This window comes from Scatophagus argus, chromosome 6, assembly GCF_020382885.2.
Source record: "Scatophagus argus isolate fScaArg1 chromosome 6, fScaArg1.pri, whole genome shotgun sequence".
NCBI classification, from domain to species: Eukaryota; Metazoa; Chordata; class Actinopteri; family Scatophagidae; genus Scatophagus; species Scatophagus argus.
Window position 1 is genome coordinate 17,249,671 of NC_058498.1, and position 26,723 is coordinate 17,276,393.

Here is a 26,723-nt window from a genome sequence, read left to right on the forward strand (position 1 = left end):
CAACGACGCAAGGCCACCTTAAATTAAGTGCTGACATAACAACAACGCTACACTCCACCCCTGTCCGAGGGGAGTCTGTTAAGAGGTGTCTCACCTTCTCAACCACACTCTTATTACCAAGAAAGACGCCGGTGTAGAAACAACACGCCGAGGCGTCTTACATAAGTGCGGCTTCTTATTGGTCAGCAGTTTCGAGGTCTGGTGCGTAACGCCACGCGCTGGACACGCACGGCCCTGTGAGAGAATTTACTGAGAAAACATTGTGGATATTCAAGAGTTTGGATTTCTATCTGCGAGGCTTCTGTGTCACTGACTGGGTTTATTTTACATGCGAAAGCTGGGGAGACAGACTGGAACACAGCAGACCACAGCGCGAAGCTTTACAGTTTTCGCCACGATAATTGGTAAGTGCACTCGAATATCAAGTCCAAGTTGTCAGCTCTGACATTTGAACATTTTAGCATGTTAGCTGCGACGTTGACGCCTTAAACAAGTTTGACATGAGCTTTAATGCGTTGGTGGGTGAGTAATTGATTGGAGACAAGTAGTCGATCGCGGATCGATAGAAGCATGTTGTGCAGTGATAGGGTGAACCACCTTCCATGTAAATTCTGTGGACCTGATTAATTTAATGAGGCCGGCATCGACGACAAGAGGATGTCACTGTTACTGTAAATTATAATTATTAGCTGTCTGTACGTCTTTGCTGATGTTGTCCATTTAGAAGCACAATAACGACCTTATTAAATGATAATGCAATGATCACAACCGTCATGACTCTAATAAGAACGTTACGACTGAGCTTGAATAAATAAAAATAAAAACAAAAACATATGAATTTATATTTTAAATGTTTGTTGTAAAGTCCGAACTGAATGATCTACCAAGTAAACTATGAGTCACTTATAAGTTTTGATAGCCACAGTTTTCCTCCTTGACCACTGGGTGGCGACCGAGTATCTTCTTTTTTTATGTCAAAGCTCCTACTTGTGTGAAGAATCTGTCGAGGTGGACGCAGTCTGTGAAGATGCACACATCGTGTTTTTAATCGTGTTTCCTTTATCCGGTTACTTCCATCTCCTGTCGGTGATTTCTCTCCTGTGAGAGTGTTAATTGCTCTCTAATACTGGGAAGCATGAAGTTGTGCAGCACCACTACAGTACGGATGAACACATTGCGTCATGTTTCATATATGTCATTTGCGTTTACGCATTTGTTACCGGCATGCGTAGGCTTACTGCGTTTATTGCGAATTACCCGGCATCCTTCTTCCCTAAGAGAATACCCTTTCCAATGTGTAATTTGCATACTATTCGCGATCGCTGGTTTCTGCTTGTTGCTGAGGTTAGGGGAAACAGGATGGCGTCAGCACTATTAATGTTATCACAGTCCGCCCGATAACTTAGATGTACCAACGTAGACTGTAGCCACCGGTCTTGATACCAAGTCGTTAACATACCGACATCCACACTCGTGCTGTTTGATTACTGGGCTACTGTAACAGAGCCTCTGATTCAAAGTTTATATGCATAAAGGGTCAAACGTTCACTGGCTGTGATGAATCATTTGAACCACTAATCTAAATGTAGTTTATAGGTAATCTGTAATGCTCCTAAATATATCCTTGGACATATAAAGTCATTTAGTTCTTACTGTTGTGTAGGCTAGTTGCACCTTTAATGGTGACTGCACGCATTTTTTTGACCTCGATCAGATTAAAACCGTCTCTTTGAGTGGGAAGGTTGCTAAAGTGGAATGAATAGAAGACAGTTCGTTCATATAAATAGACGTCATGAAAATAAGTAATTCGTAGTGATAGCAAGAAGTAAACAAATGGTTCTTCTTGTTCTCCGTGGCTTTAGGCTACTGTGGTATGGGCACGTATTTTGTTCTATCCTGTAATTTATTATGAATGGCCTCAACTCGCCTGCCCTCCACGTGGGTGTGGATCTCTGCTTGCTATTGGCTGAGATCAGCAGCGTCCTGAAGGAGCTCTTCTGTGATTGGTCGGGAGGCCTCGGGTCTGTGGGCGTATTTTATCGATGGTGGAAGTGGGATACTTTGTGACACTGTTCATTGTCGATATTTCACTGGAGCTGCCGTGGGTCTGAGAAGCCTACGCAGCGGAGAGCCTCTCACTACTGGCCGTATGAGGCTTTGCAGCTTACGGACCGTGTGTTTTGTCACCCAAAGCTTGCAAAAGCTTACAAAACACTGAGGGGAATTTACATTTTTTTTTTATTAGAGCTCCGGGTTTTTTTGTTTTAAAGGTACCGCCTGCGTAAATTAGCGTCCATGGCATTTTTGCTGACATACTTGCGTTTCTGCCTGGCGTCTGCCCATCTATGTAGCATTTAGGAAGACTTTTGTTTGCACGTCGGGAAGGGCAACAAAGAAAAAGATCAAACAAAGAGAAAAGCGAGCCTTATGTAGTTGACTTTCCTTGGGGGGAATATTCTCATGATATCGACCGGAGAGAAGACGGACTGGCTTTTATGCTGACTCTCGGAAAGCGAGAGAAAGGAGGCACCAAGAGCTAGGGAAAGAAAAGGAGAAAGCTCTTTGAATGCTGCCTTCAGTTTGCAAGCTGAACACGGGACGGTAGCCAAAGCGACGGATTTGCCTCACCATCCACCTCACCCTCTTCACCCCCGGCTCTGCTCGTCTTGTCTCTCCCCCTCTCTGACCACAGGTTATCGGATGGACCAGCATCCCAGCGCCCGGAGCTGCACCAGTCGCGGGGCTTCTTCCTGCGAGGCCGTCCAGACTGAGCCCTCCATGAATCTGTACATCCACTCCACTACCGGCACACGCTTCGAGCTCTCCCTGCCCCTGGAGGAGACCGTGGAGGGACTGAAGAGGAGGCTTTCGCAAAAACTCAAAGTACCAAAAGAGAGACTCGCTCTTCTGCACAAAGAAACGTGAGTAAAGCTGATACAGTCATTACTGAAATTTGTTTACCAGAAGTGTTGTAGTATTTATATATGTGGGTAAGGATCATATCAAAATTCGTTTACGCTTTTTGTCCTCAAAGACCAGCCTGTATCTGTACTACACACTGAGAACATGAGCCGTAATGTTGAGGCTACTCCGCAGATTAAAAATGTGGATAAACCGAGTTCAGGTGCCTTTACCCTGCGGTGATATGTTTGAATCTATACTTTGGATTTATGCGTAGTTGAGCTCTCGGGAGCTTCTCAGACAACCTTGGCTGCTCTGGTCATCAATACATTCAAGGAAACTACAGACCATCAGGACGCACGATATTGGAATTACGCATAGGGGACGCGCCGGTCACTGGAACAGTATTGACGAGGCGATCTGCAGACTTGCATTGATTTGTGCTTCCTTCATTAAAAATACCAAAGCCTGACTGAATTACTAATGCTGCGGGAATCAAACACGTTAAACATTTAGGAGTAAAGTCACAGGACTTGGTAGCTTGTAATTTATTTACTTTGCCGGCGCTCTGCACGTATATGTTGTTCATCTTTGGCATGTTACTGTATAATAGAGGATGCATGTATTCTGTAGTTGACCGAGGCTGTGAGTGTGATTTCACGTAGTTACATGGTAATAGCAGGTAGCCTTGTAAGCAGAATAACTCCTTAATGGTTTCAGTGGATTTCTTGGTGTGAGTTGATGGCTGCCCGGTTTCTCAGGAGCTCAGAAAATGCTGCTGTAATAGCACATTGGGGCAGAATTACACAGGCGAGGGAATAGTTAAAACCTTTATGATTTAAAACCAACTGCAGCCTACAGTATTAGGTGGTTCACAGATGAAGCAGACCCAGGTTAAATGAGCTAACAACAGCACAGGTGGTGTTATGCAAAAATGAGAAGGGAGGCTTTAGTGCATGCAAACAGTCAGCATTGTTTTTTTTTGGCCCCCATCCCCTCCCACCTATTGTAATCACCCAATAAATCTCATCATCCTTTAAAACCTGAAACCCCCTTTTTAATCCCCCCCCCTGCGTCTCAAACTGGAGACCTACAGCAACTCAGTGTTGAGGGCCTTTGTTCAGTTGCATGGGGTTAGATTTGGGTCATGCCTGTACAGCAAGCTGTCCTAAACATCCTTCATCAAACTGAAGGAGGCAGAGAGTCATAGAGATACTTGTAAAAACACACAATTCTTTCAATGTGCTGCAGAAACCGCTCTGCACCAAACATTAAAAAGTAAAGTCCTGGAAATGTGTTCTGCATTATATAGCTCAGCTTTGTTCAGATAGCTGCCAGCATTTTCTGCAGCTCAGTGTCAACAATAGCTACTTGTCATAGTGTTTATCTTTTCTTATAACTGTTGTGGTTTTGAATTCAGTTTGGAGTTTCTGCTCCTCATTTGTAAAACTCAAAATGCCAAAAGAAAATGCTTACCTCCACTTAGGCAAGTGGCAGTGGTGCCAGATATCCACTGTGAGCAGTTGTCAAGCTCCACTATACTTGAAATTGAAATATGACAGCCCAATCAATACTTCTCTTTCATGGAGCTTTTCACCCACGGCTCTTTTCCAAACTAGTTTTGAAGTCTGTCTGCCCCCCCCACCCCCTTGGCTGAAGGGTGTTTGTGAGTCTGAAGAGAGAAGATATTGTCAGCACAGTCTAATTATCTTGTTCTCTCTAACCCTGCAGGCGACTAAGTTCAGGCAAACTCCAGGATCTAGGCATCTCTGATGGGAGCAAGTTAACACTTGTACCAACAGTCGAAGCAGGATTAATGGTAAGGCTCACATGACTGTGACTCTGATGTTATTTTAGTCTGCAGTCCAAATACTTATAACAAATACATACTTTTATGTCTGCCTCCTTTGGTCAGTTTAAACTGATTTTTAATGTCCTTTGGTTCTTTCTTTGCAGTCTCAAGCATCAAGACCAGAGCAATCAGTAATGCAAGCGTTGGAGAGTTTAACAGAAACTCAGGTAAGAGACAGTTTCTCTGTGTTGATACCACAGTGTCAGACTTAGTATCCTGCCATGGTTACAGTCTAAGCTGAGCTTTGGGAGTTTTGTGTGTGTGTCTGTGTGTCAATATATATGTGTGTGTGTGCATGGTGGATAAGGGCAGTATAACTTTAGTAAAGTACAGGGCAACACCCAGATATGTCAGATACAGAGAGAAAGAGATGAGATGAGCATGCTGCACAGGCACAAACCTCTCTGCTTGTCTAATCTCAGCCTCTTAAACAAGCCAAGCTAGACATCCAGCGCGTGCTGTTAGGATATAATAAGCAGCAACACCCTCCAGTATCCTAGTAACATCTGTGATAGCGTGTGTGTGTGTGTATATGCTTGCACGCCACTGCAGGAAGCCAGGACGAAAGCAATACAAGAAAGGCCTATTTGTGAGCTGCTGAGAGGACCACCACATAACACTCATCTCCACCTTTATGTTTCCACCTTTATCTGTAATCTCGCACCGCTTCTTCTATATTTTATGCTCTAACACACACATTCACACACACATGCACAGACAAGTTTCCAGGAAGTGTGCTGTGGCTGCATGAAGTTTGAGTGTAGTCTCACTCACTCATAAATAGAGCACTGGATCATCAGATGGCGGCCTTCTCACTCATTATTAGCATAGAGTTCCTGGAAGCTTGGCATACGTACACACAGCCGGAGTGTAGCATACACCCTGTACTTACGGTGAAACAACGCTCTGGGCCTGCTGAAATACAGTATACATTTGAGTCATTGTTGCATGACTCACAAAAATGATCAATAGTGAGAGTAAAGTGAAAAAAGGCAAAGAGTTCTCAGCACTGGCCGCAGTTAGAGCGCGAGCGAGAAGAGAGGTGATAAGGCTGGCTGCACACAGACAACAGTGTGACGTATAAAACACTCTGCAGCTGACTGACTGACTCAGATCAACTTCCTTTTGTAGTGTTGGGTAACACTGAGATGTACGTAAGTGCATCAGTGATGCTCCGCTAGCTGATGTCAAAACAGCACAAGATGGTGAAACCGGACTCCGATGTAAGGAGTTAAATATGTCAGCCATCCAGCCGTTAATTTCTGATGAATTCGTCCAAAGAATGACACTCTGTAGTCAGTCACATTTTTCATCAGAGGATGTGGGCTGTTCAAAGATAGCAGAGTGTGGTTTGGTATGGCTTCATTCCCTGCTGATAATTTTATGGTGGAAATCCTGGCCTTGTTGTGTGTGTGAACCCAGCATGCGTCTCGTAGCACTGACAGCAGATGACTGCATGTGTGTAGGTGTGTGTAAGGGAACGTCCTCATGTCTGTTACTTGATGTGTGTGTGTGTGTGTGTATGTCAGAGTGGTGATGGACTGGATGTGAGCACTGCCCATTGTAAGGTACACCTTTGCTGGGCAGCCATGAGTGACTGTCATTTTCACCAGAGGCAGATGATAATTTGATCGCCGAGCTGGAAGAGCAGATTTCTCACTCTCCTGCCTGTGTTCTCATTACTCTTAGATTCATTATGAGTCAGATGGTTTCATTTTCTCAAGAACTGCTTACTGTACCACACTGTTGCATTCGTATTTATTGTGACAGAACTGTAATCCTGCAGTGGAGATAGAAGTAATAAAGAGAATAGCAAGGGTAAAAGGTTAAAAAAAAAAAGCATAAAGCTGCTTTAGTGTGTTTTTATCCAGAGAAATTGATTCCTCTTTATAATTCATGAAGTGGAATGGAATGATATAGATTGCAGAGAGATTAAGGATCTGGGTAAGATTAGAAAATAGGAATAGGAATACAAAAGACCCCCCCCCCCCCACACACACACACACACACGCACCCACACACCCGACTCTGGGGCTATCAAAAATCAATCAATGCACTTAGCTGTTAAAAGTGTCTGACATGATAACTGATATGCCCATACACCCAAAAATAGCCTCAGGGTGGAAGTTAGCCTAGGTGGTCATTGAAGAAGCTGGTATGAACCCCTGGACATTTTATAACCCTTCTCCACCCACCTTTATTTTGGTCATGTGAGATCTCAGTTCCAGATGGGATGTTTTTCTAGGAAGTGTGTGTGTGTGTATATTTGTGGATGACAGGGTGAGCGGATCATCTTATGTCTTCTCCTTTATCAGGATTCTGGGGGAGTTCACAGTCAGCAGCTAGCTGGCCAACCAACCGAGCAGATCATGACAGCCTCCAGGGTTGTTTCAGACTTTAGTGGAGCAAGTTAGATAGAAAATGTTTTATGGAAATGGAGCCCCGGCAATTATCGAAATGGGTTTTCTTTTTCCTTCGCTCCGTCTACCCCTTTTCCCCATTCTCCCTCTCGTGTTTCTGCTTAACAGCTCTCCCAGGGCACTATAATTTAAATGTGCTGTGGTTTGCAAGACCAGCTAGCTTCCTCAGTTTGACCGTGATGGCTGGCTTCTTTAGCAAGGACAATCCTGGTTGCCTTAATTCCTCCTCTGGCATCTCACTAGACTTTTTGCATGACATCTAAGCTGTATTAAGCCACTGCCTCCTGACAGCCCATCAAAGTACAGTTGTCTGCTCTACTCTCTTCTCATTCTGTCTGCTATATGGAGGTTGTGTCTACAGCTTACATATGCACTCATGCACACACACACACACACACCAGAATTGAAAGGATATATTTAAGAGGATTTCTGATCCTGCTCAGAGAATGAGAAAATGTGTGATCCTTGTAGTAAAATGAATGTATACTTATGAGACAAGCAGTGAAAGGGAAATGAAAGCAATATACTCCATTTCTGTGCATATAAAAGCAGTGACATCAGCTCTCCATCTATTGATCTTGGTATTTGACAAAAAGAGAAGGATTATATGTCGCCCTCAGCTCACAGGGACTATTTGCTCATTGATGCACATTGATGTTAGAATAAAAGCCAACCAGGCAGGCAGGCATCACCCTTACCATCCCCCCATTGCCCTTCCCCCATGCAGCCACCTCTTTGTTCCTGTCTTAAAGCATGAGCACCAGACCTGCCCAGCTGACAAACCCTCAAACACAAAACAATGATTGAGGGTCACTCTTTAAGTTTGGCTCTCCCCCACAATCCCCTTTCATCCCCCTTACATCCATAGGCGTCAGTTATACCCAGTTGAGTGCAGCTACAGTGGTGCATACTGGTTTCAGAATCAATGCACAGCCCAGCTGGAGCGATGCTCAGCAGGCTGCAGATTGACAAATTTCGAGGAGGCTGTGAGAGGAGGCTGTGTGTTGCCATTCCATATGTTGTTGCAGAATATGCTTGCATATCTGCTCTACTTTTCTTGCTCCCGCCGACAAGCACCTCCTGTCCTCACTCACTACCCCCCCCCCCATCCTCTAGGAACGATATGGCACAGTTTTGTCATTGTGTCTTGAAGCAGACAGATGCAAACTACTAGAATCTAACAATCTGTGAGGAGTCACCTCTGGGTCACCCTCACCTCATTTTCCTCTTTCTGCCTCCCTCTGGGAGTGCCACATTTGGCCAGACAGGTGGAGGAGAAAAAAAGAAAGGGGGAGCTTTGCTACGAGTCATACTGTGACTTGCCACGTCGATGTGTGTGTGTGCAAGTGTAGATTTGAGGTAATGGGGAGGGGAGATGATATATGCTTGGGGTAACTCACAGGTGAAGAAATACAGGGAAAAGTCTTAAGAAAGGAAGAGAGATGACATTTGGCTCTGGCAATGGTGGAAAGTGTTGTGCATGCCTGTGTGTTAAAACAGCTCAATGCAGATAGTCAATGTGTTTCTTTTTCCAGTCCTGCAGCCCTGTATACCCACCTTATCTAGATGCTATTTAATCAGCAGGATTGGCATTACTGGAAATCATTGGAGAGTGATTGTATTGAGGATTTGTGAGTGCAAGGAATTGAAAAATGCATCAGTTTGTTGGTCAATATGAGGAGATCCTCCCCTCTTTATAGCATGCAGCTCCCTCTGTCCTTCCCACTGCCATTGAAATGAAGGCTTTTTATATGCATGCAGTATAAGAGAGGCAGCCTTTGGTCTTTAGAATGGTAATTTGCTTTTTTGTTACCTAAATGAAAGCTACAGAAATTAATTTGTTGCTGGATGTGTAAATCAAATTGTGTATGCAATAAAAGACAATGCTGATCTAAAGGCCTATTCTTTCACTGCTCATGTAAATCCTGGCCTTGAAAATTGCATTAATAAGCTGATCACGCAGTATTTTTGCACCTGTGTAATCCCCTTTGTGATGCTTAAATGCACAGCAGGAGGGGGTGCTGGGATGGGTGGAGGGAATCAAGGTGTGCTGTGGGGCAGTCAAGGGAGAGATGGATTTTGCAGGGGATTTCATTGTCCTATTGTATATATGCATCTGCTGCCCGCATGTGTGTGTGTGTGCATGTGCCAACATCCATTTTTAATGTCTGCGTCTTTTGTGTGTTCCCTCGTTCAGCAGCCAGGGGAGTCTTATTTCTCCATATTTGAGTCGTGACCATCATTGTTTGCCATTCCCTGGTGACACTAAGCTTTTGTGATTCAAGTAGCAGGCATCGTGACTAGTGGGGCTACTGTGTGGGAGGATGGAGGCCAGGAATGTCATGTCTGATAGCCACCACCAAGTCTAATGAAGTCAATTACGCATATGCTACTTGTGAAACAGGAATACAGGGGTGAAAAGATCTAGGCAGATACAGTAAGCTTTATAAAAAAACATACAGACGAAAAGGGAAGTTCACCGAAGAAGGACAGCATGCTTTGCAGCTTTACGGTAGCCTTTTTTTTTTTTGACTGCCACACTGCTTGCTGTCTTTCCTTCTTTAATCTCACTCCTCTCCTGCCTCTCCATTTGCCCGCACCCACTTACTTTATCTCAAACAGATGAGATGCTATTTCCTCAGTCCTTTTTTTGGTGTATCCCCAGATTTGTCCTGCTGGGTATAGAAACTGCTCATCGTTAAGTTATGCTGTTCTCCACCAACACAGGATTCTGATTGATTCGTATTAGTCAGCAGGTAGAAAAGGCATTCGGTGCAGTGAGAGCAGTGTGAGAAACAATTGGAGCTCCATGTAGCTGACCAGTTGTTGGTGCAGTTGGAGTGTGAGGAGGGGAGCTGGAATCTGATCATCCTGAACTTTGCCATTCTGATCTCTCTTTTCACTCAGCCGATCAAATTCAGTGATGGCCAGCTGGTCCTCTCTTGCTCCTTTCAGCTCCTTCTGTTTCTTATCTGGCAGTATGGGGCCTTTGAAGAGCCCCCTGGCTGCTTTTAGGATTTGGAGCATGATGCAAGTCATTGATTTTTTTTCCCCTTTCTCTCTTTTGAGAGTGTGTTATTGCATTTTTAGCCAATGTGCATCTACACAGAGACTATCAATTGTGTCCTGGTGCGATCAAAACTATCAAGGTCGATAGGTGGGTTAATAAGCAGGTTTTTGAATCGAACCTTTTACACAGCGGTTCGACAGGTGAGCTGCTGCATCGGAAGCAGAATGGCTTGAGGAGACTGTTTCCTCCTCTTGAGGCTTCCTTCTCTCCACCCTCCTGTCCCGCCCTCCAATCCTCTATCCTCTTTGCTCTGGCACAAAGTGGCTCAGTTGTTCATGAATGTCAGCTCAGTGCTGCCAGCACTCTCTATCTTTCCCTCCCTTTCCCTCTCACCCTCTCTCAGTCTCACTCCCTCTCCCTTCCTCACTCACTCCTTATCTCCCTCCCTTAGTTCGCTTAGTGTGCAAAGGAAGAGCGACTGCAAATGAGTTCCTTGAACCACAGGGACCCCAATAAATAAAACTGTCAGCCAGAGATGTCGAAAGAAAAAAAAGAGGGAAGGAGCCAGAGGCACACTCTCACTGAATATTTCATCACCCACCACCACTATGACACCCTACCCCCATCGCCCGCATCCCCCATCCCCCCTCACCATCCATAATCCCTCCACCCCTCCTCCCCTGGCTGCCCCTTATCATATTCTCCCCCATCGCTGCATAGCGACCAAAGCCTCCTGCTAAACAAAATATCACCTTCCGGACCCTGACAACTAAAACAAAATGGCTGATGGCGCTGACTTTGGGGTCAGTTGTTAAAGAGGAGCAGTGCTGGCATCTTAGATGGACCAGCTCTTTATCAACACCTGTTTGCTGCTGAATAGACATTGCTCCTGCCGTTCACGTTGATTATAGTCACCTCCGTGTGTGCTGTTTTCAGCAAACCCACATCTTGTTCTTCAGGCATGAGCTCCTTTTCTCTTTGCATAGCAGTGCTGCAGCTTCAGAAAAGAAAAACAACGAATGCCTGGTTTCTCTCTGTCTGCCTTGACACAACTAAAATGGGGCCCTCCACTCCCCTTGTCTCGTGTCTCTCATAACAAACCACAACAGACCAGCCGTAAGAAAGCTTGATTCTCTGGCAGGCCAATTTGAAGCCTACCATGTGGTATTGGGAGCTCAGTAGGAGTACATGAATTTCATCTTGGTGGTTTTGAATAATCCACACTAGTCATTATAAGGGTAATCAATCCTCCTCTCTGTTTCTCCTGCTGTCACTCACAGTCTGCCTTTTTTCTCACATGTGCATGATAGAGCAAAGGCCCTGTTCAGACTTGACATTAGATGGCATCTCGGGTGATTCCTTCAAAGGAAAGGGATATAAACAGCTATGACTGCTCTCAAAATGGACTCTCACTGGGTTTCAATATGTGTACTGCAGTGTGAACACAAATGTGTCCCTGACCATATTTAGACAGATTCCCTTAGGTTGATTTGCCTTCTCCAAACAACTGTGACAAGGTGTGGAAGTGCTGTGTAGCCACTGCAGTCGTCTCTTTAGCTCTCTAGCTGTAAGTTGTTTCTTCACAGATACAATCAAATGTGAGCAGAGGAGTAAAATCTGATTTCAAGCAGTCACTCGTCAGTCACGGATTGTGATGCCAGATGTGCACTGTGACCTGTCTCAACTGGATGTTGACACAGAGTGTATATATGTGGATACAGGACTAGAGAGCTGAACGGTACCATAGACAAACAGAAACTCACACCTTGTGTTTTACCCATCTCCCTCCCTCCCTTTAACTAAACACTGGGTTGATGGTCTCCCTCAGGGCCTCTGACTTTGTGTGCCTGTTCCTTTTGTGTGTGTGTGTTGTGGGTTGGCAAACTGCCGACTCATTCTCTTGACAGCTGTCAGTCACAGACACAGTCACCGTCTCCTCCCCCACCTTTTCTCTTTTGTCTCTCTCCCCCCCGCCCACTTTTGGGATTCTGCCTCAGCCTGAAGTCTCAAACAGACACACACACCCTGTTTATCAAGTGACCTTTAACACATGTAGTTTCCACGGGCCCTCTCAGGTAGCACCCTGCCCTGCTCTCTTTCTCACTTCACACCCAACCTTGCCGAGTTTATTGTCTTACCACAGTGGTGTAATCATGGTGGGTGTGGACTTGACTATCAACAAGCATTGATGACTGAAATTACAGTCAGAGAGGGTTGAGTTTCTGTTTACCCTGCAGCAGCTTTTATGCTGATTTGTGCTGCTTTAGCTGTTGATTGTTTACATGCTGAAATGCAGCCATCAGATCATCCCAACCCCCTCGTCCTTTCACCTGCCTCTCCTCTCCCTCCATCCTCCTTTCCACACCATGTCAATACCGATGTGCAAAGGTCACCCTGGCAACAGAGAGGCAGCGGTCGATAGAGAAATAAATAAGCAGAAGAAAAGGGAGCAAAGTGATGGAGAGCAGAGCCTGGCGATTCACAGGGTTAACTACAGGCCAACATCTCACAAGCACACTCCAAAGGCTCCTGGTCTGGGGGGAGTTAGGCCTCCGCTCTTCTTTTTCTGTCTTTGTATGTATGTCTCTATTGTTGTTTTTTCAGTTTTATCATCATTCTGTCTTTCAATCTCCTGTCCTCTTTTTGCTTCCTCCTTCCCTTGTGTAGTTTATTGGTGCTGCTTCTGTCTTCCTGTTTACCCCTCCCACCGGCTCTCTTTCGGGACTGAAGGCACACAGGCTGCAGGGTTTTGTTCAAACCTTTTTGGATAGAGGTGTCACTTTGTATTTGCTGGGTGCTGTTTTTTTCTGTTTGCTTCTATTTGGGGAGACTCTGAAATGTCGTTACTGCTGAGTCTTCAAGACCCAAAGAAGCTTTCTGACCCCCGAGTGACTCTCACTAGAAAATACACACATCCACCTACACGCATCCACAAACTTCAGCAACGAGTGGCAGCACACAGCAACAAAGTCGCAGGCACGCAGGAAAGGGACAAAAGAACTTTTGTTGTTTAGTGTGAATCCTTCAGTCAAATCGTGACAACTCCACTATCCAGTGTGTACTTGTGTGTGTCCATCCGGGCCACGGGTGGGTCAGTGAAGGCCTCTACAGTTGGCTCCTGTTAGCCGTTGCCAGAGCTCCAAAAATGGGCAGCCTTTCCAGATCCGCTGCAGACAATCGGCCATTCTGTGTTTGGTAGGCAGGCGGGGTGTATTTCCTGGACGTGGGACTGATTTTTCAGGCCGCGGGCCAGACAGAAGGGTGGCCTCTGTCTCTGAGCTGAATGACACTGCTTACTAAGAACAGACTGAGGGGCAGTGGGAGGCAAGCGAGAGTGGGCTCTGTTTGTATGTGTTTTCCAATAGGTCTCCTCATCCACCACTCCCCAGCAGATGTAAATAGGCCAGTGTTACAGAATAGTGATTGATTGCATGATGGGCTAATGTGGTGTGCCTGCGTATCTGTGAAAGAGGGATCTCAGAGCTCTGTTGTGTGCATTTTAACTGCCATCCATGGTGCAGACTGTTCATTTACAAGGAGTGAAGTCAATATGCATGGGGGAGTTTTCCTCACAAACACTCTGCCTTTCAGCACAGTACCTCGATGCAGGCTTTATTTGCAAAGTGTTGCTCACCATATATTGTTAGATTCTGTAATTCGTAAAATCTACTGCATGTTATTGACTTTTCTGTATGTCAACATATAAATTTAAACTCTCTTTTGTCTATGTGCAGGTCAGTGACTTCCTGTCTGGCCGCTCCCCCCTCACCCTGGCACTGCGTGTTGGTGATCACATGATGTTCGTCCAGCTCCAGTTGGCGGCGCAGCAATCCGGCGGTCCCCAGCTTCAGCACAGACACCTCATTACCCGGGGCAATGCAGAGACCACAATGGGACAGCCCACGGGTCAGCCCCGTGTTCCCCACCCTCACCCACACTCCCATCACCACCCCCATCATCCACATAGTCACACCAGCTCCCACATGTCCCAGCCTCACCTGGTCCCTTCCTCCCCCTCTTCCCCAGGCTCCCCCTCCTTCCCCCTGCCCTCCACACACCACCAGCCACTCCCTCCAATGTACCATCAGTCACCCTCCTCTACTCACTGTAGCCCACCAACTCCTCCTCCTCCACCCCACTCCCCTCGTCCGTCTCACATCCCCGGAGGTCTTTTCCGCTCTCCAGCCCATCACCATCATCACCACCACCACTACCACCAGAATTCCTCAGGCCAACCCAGCCATGACATCGGCCAGGCCAGCCCTGTAGCCCCAGTCCTCTGCCCTGAGGTAAGCCTAACAAACAATCAGTCATCAAAAAAACAATCAAAACATTCTTAGTAATCCATATTTTTATGTTAAACCTTTTGTGATTAGTCCTAGCTTAGTGAGAAGACAAGCACACATCTAAATATCTAAAGATAATATAAGGTGGTGCAGAGTGGTAGATGGAGGTAAAATTGCTTAACTTTTACAAACTGATGTCATCAGACTCATTTAGCCTATTAATGAATGAATGAACAATTCCGACCGTCTGACATGAGTGCTATGCACAACTAAGTCAACCTCAATTAGATTGATTAAATTAGTGGGATATCCCAGTAGCATGAGGGCAAACCCGTGGTTTACTCAGGTCTGGAGAAGTTCTGTGATATGTGTATGAGTGCTTCCAAACCACAGTGCACTTAGTCATCACTGGAGTGCAGCCTGCTTCCCAGCACATACAAACAGGCCAAAACACACACAAACCATTTTGGGCACAGCATCCTTATGACCTCATCCTGCCCACTGAGACTTACGAGCAAAGAGAGGAAAGATACAGAGCTTAAGAGAAAATGATTCAAAGAGATGCAGATTGAATGAACTGGAGGAGGTTTCTTGCAAAATCTGATCATTAAGCTCAGTGTTGTTAGCTATTTATCATGAACCTTTACAACCACTTATTTAACCTTGGATAACTCTAAAAACAGCTGCACACCAACACATATGTACAAACATGCTCATTTGTCTCCACCAACCAAATCTTCTGTTTATACTTTCTCCACCTCCCTGAGTTCCAGCCTATGGAAAGTGAATAAGAACCAGATGTCGGTGGACTATGTGGGAGACGCGGTTCACAATAAAACGAGAAACATAGGCCAGTTTAGTTCTGAGAAAACAGACATGGCTATTTCTCATTAGGCTTTCAAATGCATGACACACAAACACAGACACAGGCACGCAAACTCCAAGAACTTTGCTTGAGCTTAGATTTCAGTTTCAGAGTCAGTTGAGCGATCTGTGTTAAGGTGGAGGTGCGGAAGCAGGACTGCAAAGTTTGTCCTTTGTCAGGTTTGAAAAAGCTAAATATCCTGGCTGTTCTGAGGTTGTACTATGGTAGAAATATCAGGTTGTCTGTTCACTGGGCTTTCGAATAACCATGAGCCTTTGCCGCATAGATTGCTCACATTGTGTAAATAGCATTTACAATACTCTGAAGTAAAGGTCACTTACAGAGCTCAGGACAGAGCTTACATTATATAGGGTAAATTATACAGGTATATAGGTCAGAACATGACTTCTGCATTTCACAGCTCACAACTTAAGCATGAAAGTCATTTGATGTATATGTTAACACAGTATGAGCTGTGGACTTTCTTTGTTTTTCTTCATACAGATTTTGTACAGATGTGTTCTTTTCACACTTCACACTGCATATTTTTTTTCATCCAGGCTAACTGCAGCACCAACAGCCCCAACAGTGGTACCAGCCCGTCATCGCGCTCCCGTAAACCTGGCGCCATCATTGAGAGCTTTGTCAACCACGCTCCCGGAGTCTTCTCAGGGACCTTTTCAGGTGAGAGGATACTGAGCGACCATTAGGATTTATTTCTACTCTAAGCATTACCTCTGCACTCATTGAGATCCGGCATAAAGGCTCTTTTATCAAAATTAGCATGCTTCACAAAAATGCCCTGAAAATTAAACACAGGCTCCTCTATTTGGTCTCAGGGCCTGTTGTGGGCATCTGTGTGTAGAAAAGAACTTAAACACTTTGACTTTTACGCTTTTTTTTATTGAAAACTCAATAGTAATATATTTTCCACCTTTCATACTCCCTGTCACAGGCACTTTGCACCCTAACTGCCAGGACAGCAATGGACGTCCCAGACGAGATATTGGTACCATCCTGCAGATACTCAATGACCTCCTGAGCGCTACACGCCACTACCAGGGCATGCCCCCCTCGCTTACACAGCTCCGCTACCAGACCCAGTGTGGTTCACCCACCTCCCCATCCCCTTCGCCGCCTCCTTCACCCCCGGTTGCTGGCATGGCGGGCCTCTCTGCCAAAGCTACCTCTGTGCCCACCGGCAGCCCTAGCAGCCCTCTGCCGACTCTTCATCCACTGGTGCAGTGCCAGAGCCAGATCCGCATGTGCAAACCCCCAGGTGAGTGACTGTACAGCACACTTCCTCTGCTAATACAAGCATGTCAACCCATACACACACTAAGCCACTGTGCATCCCTTCAAGCAGATGTTCCTGGAGTTGCCACAGCTTTGGAGGAATGGGTGTGTGTGTCTGCGTGAAATGACTGCAGTCCTGAGCTTGTCATTTCTCTGAGCTCTGCTCTTGAATTGTAACCTAGTAAAAAATTCATTGTCATCTTTGTCTTTTTGGTTTCTATTCTCATTGCACATCCTGGTTTGCTGTCAGTTCCTTTGGGATGATTTTGCATCGTTGTCTTGTTCAAGCACATATTTCTGTCGTTAAAATACTGTCAAAGCAAGAACAGGGAAGTCAGATTAACAAAAACAGTTGAGCATACATCCCTCTTGGGTTTTGAGGCAAAAGAGAAGAGGAAGAGATGGGGGGGGTGGCGGGTGGTAGGTCTCCTCAGTAATGCAATACAAGCTTCTCCAGACCTGTTCCGTCAGGCTTCACTTGTCAGGCAGCAGAGTCGGCTTTGTTTTTGTGCATCAGTGAGATAGGTTTACCCCTTCAAGCCTGGGCTGGACTATGTTTAGATTAGATTAGGCTTTGGGTGGTTTAACCTCCCTCTTAAAGACGGGTTGCATCTGAAGCATGTATGGGCCGGGGCTGGACAAACCTCCACATACCCATGCCCAAGGGCTGGGCCGGGACAGGTGCTGGAGGTCAGCCGATACCGTTTAGGGACTGGCGTTGAGTGTTTTAAAACCTCCTTTCCGTGCAGAGACACAGGATGTTGAGTGTCAGACAGATGTCCAGAACAGATAACACTGAGTCAATGTTGTAAAGTTAGACTGGCTGTGCTGAGAGAAACAGCATTGTCCTCTTTTGTGTCCTTATCTCCAGTGGAGGAAATCGAGCTAGTCTTTGGTGAGCTGCTGGTAAATTCAGTTGAATAGTCTGGTCTTGGGGTATAGAGATTAATGTTTAATGTTTGTCTTTGTTTGAAAAAGCAAGAGCATACATTTCTATTGTCATACTGTCTGGCTTTGTCCCGTTTCATGACCTTCTGTTGCAATCAGAATGGAGTGTTTTAGTTGGGACAACTGAATACAGATTGACTGGGAATGTCGAGTATTTCTTTGCATCTCCTTGGGCACTCTTACAAGTGTTCAGTGAACAGTTGGAATAACACAGGCTTATTTTCCTAACTCAGGGAGGACCTTTCCTTCACTGCCCCCACTTACAACCCCCCCCACCCTCCACCACCACCCTTCCCCTCTTCTCTCACTATTGTCATCTCTCTTCGTCTGCACTCATCAGCCTATATTGCCCCCCCCCCCCATTTGCTGTCCAGAAACAGCCTTGTCTGTAAAAGCCATCTCTCCATCTTCCTCCTTCTCTTTCCACATCTGTGTTGTGCATCAATACGTAGTCTGTGTTAATTTGGCCTTTAAATAGACTGATTTATTCCAAAAGGCAGCTCTGAAAAGAATTTGCTTTGTGAAGTAGAGGGCAGTGAGAGGCGGATGAGGGGGATTGTTAAAACCACAACACTAAGCCTCTATTCATCATATGGGTGTTTATATCCTGTCCATCAGTGTACCAGCTGCCCACTGATTAACCAAGGGCGAAGTTAAAGAAAAAAAAAGAATAGCCTGTCTAATGTGCGTTTCCTTTTCCGTACAGTTTCCTGCTCACTATGTACACTTCCAGAAAGTGATGTGAATGGGTGTCCCTTCCCAACCAAGCACAGTTTGGCTCATGGAGACAATGAATGTGCTGGTGTGTTTGTGTGGACAGAGGCTGCGTGCCTACTTGTGCCCCATTCTACATGGTGTCTTAAGGACGCCGATGACTAAGCGCTCTCAGGCAGTCTTATCAGCCGACACCTGATGGAAGACTTACTGGACTTAACACAGCAGCTTAACGCTGTTTCACAGAAACTTGCCTTCATTCAGCTACAGGAATAACCTGCACTTCCCATCTGCCACAATGTGTGTGTATGAGTGTGTGTGTGTGTGTGTGTGTGTGCAGCGCAGCCACACTTCATGTTGAAACAGCTTCTTGAAAATGTCACATAGCTTGGCTGTCTCCGGAGAGCCTTTACCCTTTCCACTGCAAGTTCATGTGCAAGGGTGAGAAGACAAGCGTAAATAAGAAGCTTGAACATCCACACATGCGTGCACAGGCAGTCACAAAATGCCTGGTTAAAGGCTTGGTGGACTGGCTTGGTTTCAAGGCTTTGCTATGCAGTATTGCTGAGTTGTGGGGATTTGTCAGCCTAGGACTTGTGTTGGATTTAAACAGGAGGACTTTGGGATGGCCTGGCAGGCTGATTGTTAGCTGAATTCCTTTACTGAGTAGGGTGGACCCCCCCAGCACCCCCTCCAGCCCTTCAGCCCCCCTGCCCCTTCAGACCTATTGTGCAGGGGCCAGAGACAGGGGCTGCATACAGGGCACCAGGCTGAGCCATTGTGGGGCAGAGGAAGGGAGGGCTCTGGTATTATAGGCCTGCCTTTTAGTCCCATTCCCAATGCAGCTGCCTTAGTTCGGCACAGACCCACAGAGAGGGGCAAAGTTGGCTTTGAAAGCTTCTCCAGCACCCCTTTCCTCTCTTGTGTGCCTTCCGCATCCCTTAACCCCCTCCAGCCCTCTTTCGATTTGTCAGGTCACGTTAGCTTCGTGCTGGCTCAGACGGGGCAAGCCGAAGGAGGAGGGAGGGAGGGAGACACAGAGAAACCTCACTGGGTCCTGTATTTAAACCCTGACCTGCTTAGCTGAGGCACCACGCATTATCCACTGGTAGGCTTTACTCATTTACCGTCACACACAGGGGTTTGGTGTGACACACGTGTACCTGCAACGCGGTGAATGCCCCAGCTATGCAGCTCAGCACAGAGCTATCTAACAAAGCCAGCCAAGCACATCAGGTGCCCTTTCATTGTCGGCGAGGAGAGCAAGAGAGAGAGAGAGAGAGAGAATGCAAATGAAGTCTAAAAGTCATTGAAGAGCTTGTGTCCCTGCAGGGCCATCAGTGCCCTTTCTCTGGCTGTCAAAATGCTCATGTTAGCTCTGCTTTGATTGGTTCCTTCACTTTATGACTGATGCCATTGGTCTAATTGTTTTTTTTGTTGTTGTTGTTGTTGTTTTTTTATGTTGAACTCGATAGCTTGTTTTTTTTCCATATAAGTCAGGTTTCCCAGATTGATGTCTAACATGTGCTCTAGAGTGCTTTCTCATCAAGCCGTTTACCTGTTGGCTTTGAGCTAAGAGTCCCTCAACGCCTGACTGTGAAGCGTCAGAGAGATGTTAAGTGTTTGGTTTGAGCGTTGATGTTAGATCTACTCACTTTTGCCTTCTCGTAATTATGATATTGTTCATACTTGGTGGTAAATACAAAACACACAATGACTTGTAGTTACTGTTCACATACCAACATAAAGGAAATACTGTGATTATTATCGTATTGGTTTTGACTATCTTAAGCCATCTTAACTCAGAGAATGGTGAAAGGGTAATAGTGGAGGAAACCAAGGCTGACTTTGCTGCAATGTGATTTTCTTTCCTCTTCTTCCTCTTCCTCTTTCTCTATGTCCACCCCTCCCTCTTTCCCCTCGTTCCCTGGATGCTGAGCAAACACAATGTTCTCTCTGCAAGATCACAAGACTTATCAAGGCAAACAAACAAACAACAGCTCTAAGACAACTGCAAATGAAGGCCAATCTTTATACAATCAATAAAAGGAGAAGCTCCTTTAATCTCCCTGTGCGTCCTGCACACTGCAGCCCTCCTCCCTTTTTCTCCACCTCCATCCTCTGCCTCTCCTTCTCCACCCACCCACTCCTCCCACCCTTCTGTGTGCTCCCTATCTCAGTCCTTGCTGTGTTGCTGGGCTGGGCTCAAAGGCAAGGAAAACTGACTGACGCATTGATTATTCATAGATCACCCCTTCTTTCTCTCTCCCTCTGTCGTTTTTTTTTCTGGCTTTCTCTGCAGTGCTCTGTGTATTTACAGGGCCTGTGTCAAAGTTTTCAGTTTGGGGATGGAAAAACGTGCTGCTCAGGGTTGAGTCTTAGTGCGATCGGCAGGCCGGGGAGTTGTTAAGAGAAAGAGGAGGGAAAGGAGACCAGCATTAACTTCCTCTCTCTGTGCCCTTGACCTGTCTTCTGTTTGATATCTTCCACTGCGCGTTTCTAAATAAAAAAATCTGTTGTTGCTTCATCCGTCTTGTCTGTGTCACGCAGGGTCGCGTATGAACCTGGCTCTCTGATTCTCTCCCCCTCATTCGTTCCTTCTTTCTCTTAGCCTGGGTCCTCCAAGGTTATTGTGCTCACGTCAAACTGTAGTCTCTGCATCCAGGCCATGGGCCAGCGTGCGTGTGTGTGTTTGTGTGTATTGTGTGTATAGTATGTCCTTCTTAGCCAGCCCTAATAATAGCCCCACTGTCATAAACATAGTCTGGAGATCCTTGCGGCCAGCTGTGTCCGGCCCAGCCGCCCAGGGCTCCGGTAGTGACGCTGATGAATGGCCACACACACACACACACACACACAGAGTCTGGTGTAGCTCCAAGCACATTCTCAGAGCTCTTGCCAAGCCAAAGGCCAAGACCTACGGCACCACGAAACTGCACTTCAAAATGTGTGGTGTGTGTATGTGTGTGTGTTTGTTCTTGTATATTGTTGAGGATTCTTATTAAATGCTGTGAAAAATCAGGATAATTATTGAGTGGACTACCCTGTTAAAATGCAGAAAAAATTTAAACTGAGACACTGAGAATTTGTAGCAGACAAACAGATTTTGTAAGTGGGCAAGTGTTGGCTTCGTGCCGTTTCATTGTGTACAGCCATATTTCGACACAGCCGAGGGGCGGTTTCACTGTTGGCTTGTAAGAGCAGGGGAATAGGGAGAAGGAGAAGAGGGAGGACCAGAGGGGGAACAAAGCCTTGCGGCAGTGTATATGAATGTCACATGGAGCTAAGGCAGCAGAACAATGGCTCTAATGTAGGAGAACCCCCCCCCCCCCCCCGCCCCCTCGATGGTATACCCACTGTTCTCTGGTGATGACACACTGCCCTCACACACAGCGTACACGGCATCTGGATGCACATACGCTTTTTATAGGAGTGGAACATATTGGCAGGAAGTGGAAAAACCCCAGTATGTCTTAGTAACCGAGTGTAATGTGAAGAAGTAATCTCTCTTGTTAACTTGGTGCCACTATGCATATCTTTTCAGCATCGAGGTTGCATGATGGCAGTTTAGTTCTTTAGCATGCACTGCCAGACTGTGGTGAATATTTATAGCTTTGAAAAAAACCTCTGCACTGCTCGATCCGATAAGCAAATGAGGGAAAGAGGTAAATTAAGCCCACACAGAGTCCGGAATTCATTCCGATGGGGGGGGTGTGCAGAGGAGGGCACGATCGATTCGGAAAACTGCCACCTACGGCTGATCCTTTACCCTCCACCCTCTTCCTATGTCCTTTTTTCTATCCCCCTCGCCCCTGGGGGAGGAATTCCTTAACCCTCACCGCCACCCCTTCTCCTCTCCTCTCCTCTTCCCTCTCCTCCTGCTTCCCCTTCTTCACACTGCCCCATCTTGCTGTCTCTGGGGAGACATGGGGCAAGAGCTGGAGGAGGAGGAGGAGCGGGCTTGTGTGTGTGTGTCTGTGTGTGTGTGAGAGAGACGGATGGAAGGGGTGGGGGAAGAGAGAGAAGGAGGTGCTGTGGGGGTTGGTTGGGTCAATGAGCTGAGAGAGGGAAGCTACAGCCATAATAAAGAAAAAAATAGCAGGAAAAACCCAATCTCTCCCTGTCTCTCTCTCCGCTTACAATTTCCATTCGCTTGCATTTTCTATTGAAAGCCAATAGCGTTGTCCTGGGCCTGAGATGGATGGCTGCACTAGAGCTAAGGTTTAATCAATAGGTCTTTTTAATTTGCCATCGATCCACGTTAAAAGCTACTGCGGCTGTTGCTGCTGCTGTTTCTGCGTGTGTGCTCGCACCTGTGTGTGTGTATGTGTGCGTGTGCGTGAGCCTACACATTGTGTATGTGTTTTTGTGTGAATACATGATGTTCTCGAATGCGGATTTGAGTTTCTGTGTGTATGTGCGAGTGTGTGTGTGTTTGCATGTGTGTGTTCTGGTGTGCAGCACAGGCAGAGATGGCCGCTGTGCTTCGGTTTATTGACATTCTAGCCCATTATTTAATTATTTAATTCCCAGACAGATACTAATGGAGCTGGCTAATAGATTGCGGTTGCTTTCCTTTCCTTCCAAGCCCCCGAATATACGCATAAATTGAATTAGGCTTGACTCAGCCACTGTAGGAAAGCATTCGCAGTGCAATGCAAGGCCTTTCCCCCTGAGACCGTATTCTCCTATAGGCACATCAACAGCTAGAGATGCACTTAGTAGCACATCCAGTCACTGAGGCATGTCATCTGCAGTTACGTGTGCAGATATCATAGGCAGCTGTCAGAATGTGTTGTCTCTGGCTTGTGTGTGTACGTTGTTGGCCTTGCTATTGGTTCTCAAGGAGATTCAGGTCTTAGAAGGCCCCCCCCACTCAGCGATAAGGGGATGAAATGACACTGAGGGGGCTAATGATGCTCAGTGGGGGAGGTTAAGCTGCAAATTCCACATTGTGCACATGGAATGAGTGTGTGTGTGTGTGTGTGTGTGTGTTAGAGCCAATAGAATGATCCTAGCATGGCCATTATCATCAAGGCTGTGTTGCTTTATCTGCCTCCTGCTAAGCACACACACTAAAGCACAAACACACACACACACACACGTATTGACATTCTCCTCAGATCTACCTTATAGTTTAGTTAGTGTTAATTCTGTTCAGTGTAAATTAACTTGTCAACATGAAACACTTGACTGACGATTTTCGGCCTCTCTTTTCCTTCGTCCAGGTGACCGTATTCGTCAGACCGAGAACCGTGCAACTCGCTGTAAGGTGGAACGCCTGCAGCTGTTGATGCAGCAGAAGCGCCTGCGCAGGAAGGCCAGGCGGGACCAGCGTGCTCCTTATCAGTGGCTGCCCAACCGAAAGGCCGGACGCAGCAACAGCAACAGCAGCATGTCCAGCGAGGGCTCCCTGGACCTGGACTTTGACGATTCAGTGTGGAAGCCAGACGTTAAGGCTGACTTGAAGTCTGAGTTCGTCATGGCTTGAACCATCTGAGCCCACATGCTATGGCATAGATTCAAAGATGTGGAAAGCATTGCTTGGGATTTACTTAGAGATATATTTTGGGAGTGGATTGAGAGGAGGTGACACAGAACTGTATCTTGTGCAAAGAAAAAAGTTTGTCCTTGTGTGACGTCACTTGGAAAAAGAAAAAAGGCTCCCTGCAGACTTTAATCCCATTCTGTCATTCACAGCTGACCTTGTGAAAAACAGCAACAATAGCAGCAGGACTTTTCTTTTGATGCTTGGATGTGGACAGGCAACAGTCGGACTTATCAGTGTACAAGACTTTTTACAGTACGATTGCAGAGACCATACCTGAACTCAAGCATAGCAGAATTCAGTGGGTGGTGGTGGTGGTGGTGGTGGTATTTTCAGATTTTGTTTTGGAAGATTTGGTTTTTTTTTTGGTTTTTTTTTTAACTGCGCACTCTGGACAACAATGAAGAGATCCACACTGGACTTTTTAACAGAACAGGAGCACCAGAGGCCTCAGTGTTTCCTAATCACAAGAATGGCAGAACTGCCGAACTATGGATTATTCCAACGGGCATTCTTATCAGTCTCAAAACTCACCAACCAGAGTTTAGTTTTTACCTGTTACGGGGTGGTTAACCTTTTTTTTTTTTTTCATTTTGAAACATATTATATTTTATAAACAAAAAAATATGTAGCATTGTTCACAAAGCATTCAGGTTTTCATATAACAGTTCAACGTAGTTGTTGATTTGCACATTTCCTTGATTTAACAGCTGGTCAAAGTGTGCAAGAAGGAGGAGGTGGGGCCTGAAATAGAATTTAAAAAAAATTAATATGGAAATATTGATATCAACCTCAGTGACATAGGGTATCGATAGGAATGATTAAAAATGAAAAATGAATTAATATTAACAGAAAGTGCTTTAGAGGATTTTAAAATCTTTAAAATGTATATGGGAAAAAAAAATCTATTTTTTATTTCTCTTCCTATCTGCTGTTTTCAAAAAACAGCAGCCCTTTGTGGCTTTAGTCAAATCGTTGACTACCAACAAATGCGTACGTCCATTTAATCACTCATTAACCCGTTCACAAATTGTAGTCATCTAGCCACAACACGGACATGGCAAGATAAATTTCATCCAGCCCACCTTCATGTCTTACAGACCTGAACGGACTTGTTGAGGGTTTGTATTAGTTTGTGTACATAAATGCGATAATTGGCAATGGATTATGAGGGTGCGTGTATGTTTGACTGTAGTGTAAATTGGTTTAGATTATCCCATGTTTTTGTCAGAGTTGTCTTCTCCTGCATAACTCCTAAGTTTCTCAATATTCTGAAGATCATCTGCACTTGTTGCATGGGTCACTACTTTATATCACAACAGGATAAAACATCAAATTCTAAGTTGGTTTCCACTTCTAGGCCCATTTGATGATACCTTTACCACAAGTCCTAATATTAATGACTATTTTTTTATTGGCAAAGAGGGAGAACAAGTGGGATCTGTATCCAGCATCGTTATCTAGTGCCTCCACCAGGACATCCATTGACATATCAGGTTAGGCCTTTCACAGTTCCGCTGCTACACATGGGGAGTTCAGTTTTACGAAAAACTCAAGAGGGGAAAAAGTGACTTTTCTTTGCATGCAGAAGTGTGAATTACACTGATCTTTTTTTCTATTGATGGAAGAAAAAAAAAGAAACTGGCGCTGTGGGAATGAAGGTTAACAACATGCATGAATTTGTGAAGAAAATAAACAATGCTGCTTTTGTTGGTTAGATTTTTTTGTATTTTTTACTTTTCAATGTTGGAGCAACAGTGTCCTGCTAAAGTATTACGACGCAGAACCAAAACAGATGAAGTTAAGTGTGGACTTGCGTCTTGCTCAGCACTGAACATTCCTGTTGTGTGACAATGAAGATGATGAGCAAAGAGCAACTGACTCTCTCTCTCCTCCCCGAACACTGTTTTTACCCCCCATGCCTCTCAAGGACCCAGACAGCCTACGATCTGTTTAGCCACCTCCCCCTCCTCCCAGCCTGAGCGCCAACCCGGAGGCTCGTGTGGACATACTCTCGCAGGGAACCAACAGACCAGCGGATTTACAGTACTGTCCGTCAAAATGTACTCTAGAGAAGGTCTGTCTCTTTATCTGTCTGTCTGTCTGATCGACCACCCTACCACAATTGCACTCCTAGAGATTGCAGTGAGAGATTACCTTTTTGGTGAACCTCATCGTTTTTTTTAAGTGGCCTTACCTTTCACTAAAAAATGAGACACTTGGGGACAATGGGGGCGGGAATGTTTTTTTTTCTGTTTTTTTTTTTAACTTTCTGTGTGCATCGTTGTTGGACTTGTTGTCATAAAGGCACCATTTTTATCACTGAGGACACTGGGCATCTGTTGTTTAGTGCTTTTAGCTGGTGGAGTCTCTATTATGTCAAGGCTTCTGTGCCTTAAAAATGTTGCCCTTGCTGTGTCAGTGTCAGACTTTAAGCTTGTTTTCATTGGTTGATACACAGGACCGTAGTACTCGCAGCCACAAGAGTTGTAGATTTTAGGGGTGAAGCTTGTTTGAGTGAATCAAATACTATTCAAAAGTTGGTGTTCCTCAAATACTGTCTTTGTCCCATTTCTTCATTGTGTCGCCATGCTTGTTGGTCTCCGTTGTCCAAATCTCACATCCCTCTTAACTCAGTCCTCCCAACAAACTGCAAAAAGCTGCAAATATGGGTAACTCGTGTTAACTGAGGAAGTTTACACCACAGTACTTTTAATATAAGAAGCAGCCCTGATTCAGAATAAGAAAGGTCCTCTGAGGACTTCAGACTACATGCACTTCCTGTTTCCTCTTATACATTATTAAAGGACAATTTATCCCCTGCCCCTCCCAAATTTTATTTAAATTTTTTTTTTGTATATGTATGAACTATACTCTGTGTGT

At 45.5% G+C, this 26,723-nt stretch overlaps 1 protein-coding gene across 1 annotated transcript; it reads left to right on the plus strand.

The window, feature by feature from the left end:
* On the plus strand, nucleotides 1-25,557 carry midn (midnolin). The gene is made up of 8 exons (XM_046391403.1): nucleotides 1-404; nucleotides 2,693-2,921; nucleotides 4,633-4,720; nucleotides 4,858-4,920; nucleotides 13,918-14,472; nucleotides 15,895-16,018; nucleotides 16,290-16,613; nucleotides 23,521-25,557. The coding sequence occupies exons 1-8, from the start codon at nucleotides 329-331 to the stop codon at nucleotides 23,781-23,783; spliced, it is 1,722 nt and encodes a 573-aa protein (XP_046247359.1). The 5' UTR covers nucleotides 1-328; the 3' UTR covers nucleotides 23,784-25,557.
* Nucleotides 25,558-26,723: the final 1,166 nt, after the last annotated feature.